General features: G+C 33.7%; 1 protein-coding gene across 1 annotated transcript; it reads left to right on the top strand.

Annotated features, from left to right (window-relative positions):
* Nucleotides 1-7,045: 7,045 nt before the first annotated feature.
* On the top strand, nt 7,046-10,857 carry LOC132294393 (uncharacterized). The gene is made up of 3 exons (XM_059792236.1): nt 7,046-7,284; nt 7,392-7,540; nt 10,404-10,857. Exons 1-3 carry the CDS (start codon nt 7,179-7,181, stop codon nt 10,479-10,481), a joined length of 333 nt encoding a protein of 110 aa, XP_059648219.1. The 5' UTR covers nt 7,046-7,178; the 3' UTR covers nt 10,482-10,857.
* Nucleotides 10,858-11,298: the final 441 nt, after the last annotated feature.

Genomic DNA, 11,298 nt, shown 5'->3' on the forward strand with positions numbered 1-11,298 from the left:
GCTTTGATATGATAATTACGTATGATGTAAATAATGATTTGTATATTGATGAATGGTAGTATAATGTGCATAACCTTGGTATGGGGTGAGTAGAGAGAACGAAGGTTTGAAGCAGGAGAGAAGGTTAGGAAATGAGATAATGGAGGTGTTGTAAATTAAGGTGGTGGTTATGAAAGTTTTAGTGCGGTTGGGTTGGAAAGGAAGAAGGGAACATTTGCATTTCATATGTGATGGGATAGTTTGTGAATTTGTGAAATTCATGTATGATTGATATGACTTATAATCCCATGATCTTTTTTTTTATTTTTTTATTTTCCTTTCTTTGGTTGTGGCTCACGGGATTTTTAGGAATGTACTTTAGGCTTTTTCTACTGAGCTGTTGAGCTCACCCTATTGTTATTAACATTTTTCAGGAATTCGGAGGTGAGCTGTTGAATAATATGCATCCATGGATATTGATGTAATTAGGATTTCATTTTATTCATAATAAAGTTATGTAATTTTGGCTATGGAGGCCTAATTCCTTATATTCAATTATTTTAAAATTGTATAAAATGAGATTTGTGTAATTTGGTCATTAAATGATGTATTGGACTTGTACTCGAATTATTTGAATGCACGAGAGTTTAATTATGTTTTATATATTGTCAAATATATGATTTGTGACAAGGTTAGACTTTAAATAAAGTCATCAAGTGACCAAGGGAGTACCCATGTATACAAGTGCTTAAATTTAGGTATTTTCTAGGCAATTTCAAGGTTATGGATTTCTAGAACCTGTTCAGCTTTCAAGGAACAGGTTCAAGGGGTGTTTTGTTTCATGTTTAAGCATTCTGCCCATGTGGAACCGGTACCAAGAATTGGGAACAGGTTCAAGTCCTCCAGTGGGCTTTTTGCCCTTCACAGTTTTGTCAGCTTTGATCACTTAATTTCGGTCGGTTATAACTTCTTCGTTCCAAACCCAAATAGGATCATTCTTGAGTCTATTTTCAAGGATTTTGAGTTAGCTTTCCAATGAGACCAACCTCATCTTCAAATTCCATTCATGTTGAGAGTTATAATTGTTTTAGTTAAACAGTGTCGGAATTTCCCTTGAACCAAGTAAGAGTACTTTTAGGAATTCATAACCGATGACCGTAGAACCTCACCGAATATCATGGGATGACTAGAATGTTTGTTTTAAACCTTATTTGATTAATTTAAGGATGAATTATCCTCTCATATTGTAAATGACCATTTTACCCCTAATGTGTCCTCGGGTTTGGTTACGAATCCCGGTTAGCGATTCGGACCCCTAGTTCGGGTCGTTACAATATAATTTTACAAATTCGCATATTATATATTTTTTTTCTCGGTAAATTTGCATACTATATTTTAATATGGTTTACCTTATTAATATCAAACGTAGACAATATATGTGACATTGTTTTCGTAACTTAGTGGTTGAGTTTTCCTGTTCAAGGATGGAGGTATGTATAATTCAGTGGGGGCAGTTGCCCCAATAGAATTTTTCTTTTTTTTAGTAATATACCCTACTATTATAGTTATTTTGATATATATATATATATATTTATAAAATCATACTACTGTCTCTACTAAAATTACTAAAAAAATTGCATTATTACCCTCTCTCACACAATTTTCTTACTCCGTCCGTGCTCCGTTGTCCACATTTCATAAACCAGATGGTCATAAATTGCTATTACTGCTTCAACATAATTTCAGTGGTGGAGAAATTATTTTTAATTTCTTTCCATGCCCTAATGATGTAATTAGAATACTATATATCAAATTCATGAAAATAAAAATATAATATTATAAAATGTTATATTAAAATATAATTTTTTTATATTTTCATTTCGGACCTAATATGCTCCCTCGCATAGAATAGGTGTGATTGTTTTAGCCTACCATGCGTATTCAAGCAAAATAATTTACTTGAAGCCTTTCACCACACCATTTTTCTCTCATTTGAAATGATTAAATGATAAAATAGAAATTGCGAAAGATGGGAGATGCAAAATAAATTAATATAGCTTGTAGGGGAGAGTTAATCTACCGTTTGAATTGGCATGAAAACGTTTCGCTATTCACAAGTTGACATGCGATTTATAGATTAAATAAAGTTCATAAATTTAATTGTATTTTAATTTATAATTGGTCATAGCTACGTCGTTCATCAAGAAATTCAACTAGAACTTTAGAGAGAGAGAGAGAGAGTGAATGGAGCCTATGTGATTAGTAAGTAAGAAGCTTAAAATATAAAAGAATAAGAAGTTAAAATAAATAAAGAAAAGTACTTAATGGTAGTAGAAAATATAAATATAAAAAAATACAAAAAAAAAGTAAAGAAAAGAACAAATACATGTGCATCATCAGCTTATAATTAAAAAAGAAAAAAGGTGAAAGATGGATGCAAACTAATTAATGTGTCACTAATAAGTGGGTGGATTGTGGAGGAACTTCACATTAGGCTAGCACAAAAGGCATATATCATGTTTTATTTATACGAAGTGGTATTGCATTCCACTTAAAAATGTATGATCGTTCCACATGCATTATGATATTATTTTTTTGATATTTTTATTTAAATTCGGACTCATATTATGTTTAAGATAATTGATATTAGTTTAAAATAATTCATAACATATTAACATATTAGATTTTTTGGTCAAAATTCATATCACTAAATTAGTGATATTGTGTATTTTAAAATTATAGCGGAAGAATTAAAACAATTTTTTTTTACCAAACATGGTTTCTATCTTTACCCAAAACACTCTACAACAAACCAGATGATTTGGTATTAACCAAAAACATAACGCTTAAAACACATCGCATGTCAAACGGTCCATATGAAATGACAAAGAACCTTGATATATTTTTCTTAAACATATTAGTAATATCTGATATTCCTCTTTAATTTTTCATCTCTATCCATAATAAGCTGAAGCAAATAAATCTGATAATAATTAAACTCTTAAAATGAATCCTATTTTTCTCCAACAAAATTAATTAATTAAACTCTTTGCCTTCCTACTCTCCTTGTCCTTATATTCTTGTTTATTTTTCGTTCTTTATTTGATATACCCAAAGTTGGATGTGTTGTATTTATTTATTTTATTTTTTTGCATTTTTTTCCCTACCTAATCTCCTCCTTCAATCAATACCAACCCTCGTAGTGGTGTGAAGATTTAAGAACAACGTAGAGAAATACATGTAAATGTATTTATAACGGCCTTCAATTATCATAAATAAAATTTTCAAAAAAATTGGTTACTAAATGATATTTTAATAAAAATCTTATTTCTTAAACCTTCACCCAAATCTAAAATATGTTTTGTAAATCCATTCGATTACCTGATCATTGTGTCTACACACAGTGGGCCAGCTGATCATGTGATCCTTGGGCCTACTTCATAATCCACACACAGTTCACACATCAAAATGGCATGAAAGCATGCAGAACCACCACTTACGGGATGGCTTTGAAATCATAGGAGAATAATGAATTATGAAAATGGAATATTTATGAAAGGGAGTTTAGAATTTATGTTTAAATTATTATTAGTATTATTATTATTATAATAGGTGTGAGAGGTTGCATTGTGTGACTCTTGATTATAAAAACCATAAAACCATATAGTGTATATTGCATAACCACCACTTACGGGATGGCTTTGAAATCATAGGAGAATAATGAATTATGAAAATGGAATATTTATGAAAGGGAGTTTAGAATTTATGTTTAAATTATTATTAGTATTATTATTATTATAATAGGTGTGAGAGGTTGCATTCTGTGACTCTTGATTATAAAAATCATAAAACTATATAGTGTACATTGTATTTATTTTTTATTTTTACTTTTTCAGTAATTTTTTTAATTAAATATTGATTGTATTCTCATTATTTAAGAGAAAAAATAATATTAATTGAAACTTTTGAGAGATTGAAGTAAATTAAAACAAAAAATTCTTTGCAGAGACGCCCAATTCAAAGAAGGGTGCTTATCAACGCTGTTATTTAGAGTTGGTTTTACATTCTAATGTTTTTATGTACTCGAGCTCAAAACAAATGATATCTTGAGAATTTCATTGAGTGATTTGGATTTAAAAGAAAGAAAAGAATAGTGTGTATTGTGATTGGATGAGAGGAATTTGGTAGAAAAGAAAACCTCCATAATTGACAAGATTGAAAGAAAAAGTAAACCTAAGTGACATTTTTATTATGAGAAAAGTAGTCTTCAATATTAAATACGCAAAATTTTTATTCCATTTAAATCTTAATAACTAATTTTAATTTTGAGCTATAGAAGAAATTCTGCTACATATATGTCCTTTTTGAATTGAGGTCTGAGCTATTCCATTGTGAATAATATGTTTAAGTGGACACCATGGATCAATAAGTATACGATAACCATAGCTACAGTCTGAATTAAAATTTTCCTTGCCACCATGGATCAATAAGCAGCTTCAGATAAGACTCCTCTCCAACTTTCTCCAACTTTAAAATTCACATGAGCAGCAATAATGCTCAGGAGTACAATAGCTTACACCAATAGCTTACACTTAGGGCTGCAAATGAACCGAGCTGTTCATGAATAGTTCGGGCTCGGTTTGGGCTCGTTCGTTAAGTAAACGAGCCGAGCTCGAGTCCGAGCCCAATTTCTAGGCTCGTTTAGTAAACGAGCCGAGCCTGAACAACATTAGGCTCGGCTCGTATGGGCTCGTGAACAAGGCTCGTATAAGGCTCGTTTAGACTTGTGAACAAAGTTCGTATAAGACTCATTTATTAACCAATTATAAGTTCTTGATCCAGCCCATATATATGAGACCATTACAATTATACATGATAAGTCCATTTGAAAACCATTACTATAATCTAAATAACAAAGCCTAAAAAAAATGGCCCATATTCATTTTAAAGACCCAACCCATTTATGTTAACAAACAAACCCTATTCTATATTCAAAGTGTTAGCCCATATAATACATTAATTTGGCCCAATTTACATCCTTTCATTAATAAGGCCCAAGGACCATTGGCCCATCATCAATTAAGGTTGCATGTTAGCAGTTGATTTTGGTACTTTTTAAGTGATAGAATAAACCCTAAAGAAGGCAGTTTCACCACGTATCCATCTTCATAGCTTCACCACATAAACGCGCTGGAAGCCCTCACAAGCAACAGAGCTCCGATAAACTCCAACACTAGCATCCCTCCCTAAGTCACTCATTACTCCACTCACTGCTATCATCAGAGGAAGGCAAAAACCATATAAGATCTAATTTTAACTTCTTTATTTGTTTTTTTTTTTTCTTCTGTATTTTTTCTTTTTTCTTCTTCTTGGAGATTAAGATCTGATCTCATGAAAGAGAGCTTGTTTAGTTCTTTTCTTGAATCGGGAATTAATTTTACAACTTTGAAATTTTAACTTCTTTATTTGTTTTTTTTCTACTATAATTTTTCTTTTTTCTTCTTCTTGGAGATTGAGATTTGATCTCGTGAAAGAGAGCTTGTTTAGTTCTTTTGTTAAATCGGGAATTAATTCTACAACTCTGGAATTTTAACTTCTTTATTTGTTTGTTTAGTTCCTGTTATGCAGAGTTAGGAAACAATAATTGGAGGTGCATGTAATCGAGCCTGAGCCGAGCCCGAGCTTCTGGAAAATCTATTGAGCTGATCTCGAGCTTTGCTTAACCAAGCTCGCCCGATCCCGAGCCGAGTCCGAACACCTCTCTGGGAGTGACGAGCCGAGCCCTAGCAACCCAAAGCTCGGCTCGGTTCATTTGCAGCCCTACTTACACTTAGCTGCTTTGTCAAATCAGATTCTAGGGTTTGTTCCGATAATTTTCTCATCAAAACGGGTTACCGAATACATGGATAAGGGTATTAGGACTTAAATGGAATAAGGACCATTTGATTTAGATTAGATACAAAAGAGTAAAATATTAATTTGATTATTTTTCTTTTTTCTATTTCTTTTTATTTATCCAAATAAAAATATTATCCATTATTAATTTCACTTTCACTTACACTCGTTGAGGTTTCACCAAATATCACACTTAATTTATTTTTTCATTACAGAATCCGTTAAAAAGTATAAAAAGACAACTTTGTCCCTAATTTTTTAATTCTATTTTTTCTAAAATATCATATTCTTAAATTACCATTATACCCTTATTAATACACCCACATCTTTCTCACTCTTAACAATTTTTGCTGGAAAAAAAAGGGATCCAATTCCGTCACCACCGTTCAGCCCAATTTGATCGCCGGAGTTGTTGGATCGCTTCCGGGATCCTTGCTCGCCGTTGCTGTGCCATTCCTCCATCGTCGTCGTGGGTTCGTCTTTTGCTCACGGCCGATTCAACTACCTCCGCCTTGAAACACCGCCCCAAATCGACAAAACAACTCCATCTAAAACTCCCTTATCATCACCGCCCACAACCTTCAGGTCCTTCACCACCACCCAAAACCACCATAACTAGCCAAAACCTCAATTACCACTATCCACAACTACCACCACCAGACCCAACTGAAAATAAAAAAACCCCAATTGTGAAAAAAGAAAAGAAAAAAAGAAATAGCCCTGTTACACAGTACAATAACCCAACATCGTCGGAATTTGCTGCAATCGTGCCTGAACTGTTAGGTTCAATGTTTCCAAAAAATAGAGTCAAATTCAATGTTTCCAAAATGATAGAATTTGTGTTGATTACCAAATTCACGGCAAACCCATCAATCACACGGCAAATCGCGATGGAGCCCCTAGTCGCCGATCCATTCCTCCACATCCTGCGATGTTGGGTTTTGGAAACTTACATATATATAAAATTGTAAATTTGTAGTGTATTTATGGGTATTGTAGTCTTTTTATTTAATTCTTTTGGTTAGATAGTACTTTTGACCAAATTAAAGGATATTTAAGTCATATTACGTTGTATTAGAGCTCCGAACACAACAGTTAGGGTGTGAGTAAAGAACAGAACCAAAGTTTATAGCGTAAGTAATAATAATTTTCGAAACATGTTAAAGTCTAATATTTGGCCAAAATTAAAGGGAGTGTGCGTAAAATTATCCTTTTGTCTCCCATCTACTCAATCATTTCCTTTGCTTTCCTTTCTCTACCTGTATCAAAAGAAGCCCAATTGTTCAATTCGATACAGATCGACGATGGCTTGGAGGCAAATGATGTTCTTCCATGGAAGAGCACTCTCTTCACCTTTGAATTCGGTTACTGGGTTCGCAAATTATTCATCGAAATCCACCCCATACTTGGGTAAAATTTATTTTAGGGTTTATGTATATATACATTTGAATATGTTGGTTCGATTTTCGTGGCTTTGATAAATAACTTGAATGTGGGTCTGTTTTGTATTGTTGCAGTGAAGGTTGGAATACCAGAGTTTCTGAATGGAGTGGGCAAAGGCGTTGAGACCCATGTGGAAAAGCTTGAAAATGAGATTGGTGACTTCCAGAAGCTGCTCGTCACACGAACTCTCAAGCTCAAGAAACTTGGCATTCCCTGCAAACATGTAACAATCATTTTCCTATCTTCTGATTCATCAATGATTTTTCAAATTTTCAATATATCTTTTAATGGGTTTTGATTATATTTTAGCAATTATGTGCGAGTTATAGTTTCGTGAAATTCTGGTTTCTGTTAAATGTTATCGTGCTTGCTATATGGAGCTGTGTGCACATTTAAAAATGTGTGTGTATTACGACTAATTTGTTACTACATTTGTTTGTTGGGTTTAAATCTATAATCAACTTATTTTCTAGAAATCTAGAATAATTCAATAATTAAAGTGACTTCTGGCAAGAATATTCTTATTTTCTAGGAGAAAAATGTGAATTTGTGGAGTAGAATTTGTTTTGATCCATGCTGAATCATCGTCAAATTATCAGCATGCGAGTTTTGGTCGTTTTTTTCCTGTTATTTGTGAAATAGTTGATTGCTTTTATCATTTGGGTGACTTTATTTTAGATAACTCAAAGATGCAAGATGCAAGATGCTCACACTATAGAGCAAAATCTGACAGTATGTTAGATTCTCGCAATATACGCAAAATGCAAGATGGCATGAAAGATGATTAATGTGCAAAATAATCTCATTTCCTCCATGATCTGGATCTTGCAACTTCAGCATCAAAATTTCTGTTGGTTATGGGATCCTTCCATGGATAGCCTGCATTTGTTCAGGCTACAATGGCCCGATAACATGTAGTTTTTCTACTGGTATTGCAGTTCCATTCTTGCAGTCTAACTTATAGATCATCCCTGCTAGGTTTTTTTTTTTGGGTGCTTTCATTTTTCTTAAGGAAGCCATTATTTACATTCAGCATATGGCTTCAGAGTATGCTTATGCTAAAGATCTGTATAGTTGCATATGCGTTATCCTGGGCTGATGGTAAAACTCTCAAATTTACTTTGTTATATTGCGATCATGTTATCCTTCTTTGAGGCTTGCACACCAACCCAATCAAGGTGCCAGTAGGTATGAGCTTTTGGTTGTTGGAGAAATTGTCTCACTAGTCAAACATTGCTGGACAGCTTTATAGTTATGGTAAAGATGGATCTTAATTGCCCAAGGCCCAGTATAGATCTTCTTGCTGCTTCATGTCTACCGAAATCTTTATGCTGATGGTTCTTTTGTAGCTCTCTAAAAACAAATTCTATAACCAGAAAATTATATGCAGGATGACATGGAAAATTTGTTGCTTATCATTTTTAAACAGAGGACCATCTGTGTCAATTATAGTTTCAAAGATGCCATTGCAAATCATTGTAGATGTGATCATTTTGTTTGTATTATATCATTTTATTATGTGTGCAATTAGGCATTCAAGACTTTCATTGGGTTTGAATTGTTCTGTTTCCAATCCATTTCTGCTTCGTTCTATTTCGGTTGTCCGATTCTTGAGGACCATGGTGTGGGTATAGTAATTTTATTGCCTCTTGAATATAGGTTATAATCAAAGAGAAAAATCCTAATATATGTCTCAGGAGTTGTTGGTGTTTTTATTCTAGAGATCAATTACTCTGTTATTTGTTTAGTCCATCTACCCAGCTGTAAACTAGATCAGAAATGTGCTACCTGGCCATAGGTGAGTTGGCCTAGGTGGTGTCTTAAGAGCCAGTTGTCTCAATTTTGAGTATTCTTAGACCTAGCCAATGCATGTGGTTTGTGGATGATGCATCTGTAGGATTAGTCTCGACTCAAGAATCATTTGGGGACACCAAAAAGATTTTTTTAAGAAAATGTCATTTCTTGGTTAAGGGCTTAAACACCGTCCCGAAGAATCTGGTAGTCTTAAGGGGTTAAAGACCGTCCTGAAGAAGCTCATAGTCGTAGTTTGGCTTTAGCAAAATAATAAGAGTCCCCCTTCACCACCACCCCCCCCACCCCCGGAGGCGGGCGCGCGGGTACTTCACTATTGTGAAAATGACACTGGAACATTGAAAGAATGAGAAGGGTTTAGCTATTGTCATATAAGCAAGTAGCTCACTGTGATCCCTCGAATCCAAAAACTACCAAGCTACTAATTGACTTAAGAATTATGATCAACTGCTTTAATGGGTGATTTTGGGACCTGTTATTTTGAAGATTAAAACAGTTGGGCAGGAGAACCTCAAATATGTTTTGTTTATCTTGCCCATCTAAGTCTTAGACTACATCATTTTCTTGGAGGTCAGTTCAAGGCGTACAAAGTATTTGCAACCATTTTTGTAGAATAAATGTTAGGTCTTTGTCTAGTCTACCCTTTCCAACACTCTCAATTAATGTGATGACATTGTGTAATAAACCTATGGCCATTTTTTCCCTCATTATTCCATTGTATGAGAGGCAAAAATGGAAGTTGACCTTGCTTCTAAACTGATGAAAGGGCAATCACAGTTCATAGTGGCCTTTGTCTTACGATTTTTCCTGAGGGATCTTGTGCAATACTTGCATTTCTGGAACTCTGCCTTTTAAACTAATTTTTGGAAACATCCATATCAATGTCCTTGTTACTCAAAGACCTTAGCATGTGTGTTTCTGAACAAGATTCCTTTAATTCCTTTTTATTTTTTTTATATCTATCTTTTAATTTTTAATTTTTGTTCTCGTTTTTTGTTGTGCCTGCTTTATAGAAACTGTTGATATCTCTCACTTTACTCATTATCATGCACATATGCTGTATAAAACTTTGGAACTTACTATTCAAATATTTGAAAATTTCATTAGAATTAGAAGATGTGTTTGGGGACATATTTATGGCTACTTTCGTTAGAATCCTATTTTTGGATAGATTAAACTATTAAAGTCTTTTTGGTTGAATGTTGGCATTATTACACAATGCAGACATTTTCATTCTTAAGAATGCATTATAACATCTAATTTTGCTGCTACAGAGGAAGCTGATACTGAAATTCACTCACAAATATAGGCTGGGACTTTGGAGGCCTCGAGCTGAGCCTGTGAAATCTTAGAATCTCTTCAAATGGCTAGTCCTCTTCTCTTAGAACACCGAGATGTTATGAGATTGACTTCTGCAAAATGTGACTTGTGAACATCAGTCCCATTTGGATGGTTTGGTGAATTATGTTGAAATACTGATGCATGATCCCCTAGATTTAGTTATGCGGACTTTTTCTTTATTTCAGATCAGGTGTCCTCGCTGTTGTTTTTCCAGTGTATCATTTATAATTTATTCGGGCAAAAGTGGACTTGGTGGGTTGGGGGTTGTTTAACCACTTGGCAAGTTGTAGTCAGTTCCTCCTTTTGTCTGTCATAGCTATGGTGAAGTTCTCAAATAATCCAACACTCTTATAATCATTTTTACGCCAAATATCCACATTTCAGGTACTTCCAGTTTATGTGTGAATATTTGCAAGAATTATTTAGTTAGGATATAATCTTTTATCAGATGAATATACTGGGGATATTACCCTTTCTTTCTTTGTTCAGTTTCGATAGAATCTTTTGCATTCATAGGTTCCATGGTTCTCGTAGCATCTTGCTTAATACTTAGGTCTGAAGTTCGTGACTTCGCTAATTCTCAATTTGGTGGATTTTAATTGTTAACTACCTTTTACTCTTTATGTCTCAGGTCTGATACCATATGAACTATCTACCACTCCAAAAGCTTCAGTAGTATTGTGTAAATTTATGCATAGTCAATTTTTTTTGAAACTTGAACACCCAACCTCTCCAAATTGGGAAGGAGAGCTTATACCATCCGTTCATTGGTAATATATGTTTGAGATTGAAAATATAGGAACATTTTAAATATTTGAATTTATGGAA

Source organism: Cornus florida, unplaced genomic scaffold, assembly GCF_030987335.1.
Source record: "Cornus florida cultivar Cherokee Brave unplaced genomic scaffold, ASM3098733v1 CherokeeBrave_3.0.0_Hap2_Chr02, whole genome shotgun sequence".
NCBI classification, from domain to species: Eukaryota; Viridiplantae; Streptophyta; class Magnoliopsida; order Cornales; family Cornaceae; genus Cornus; species Cornus florida.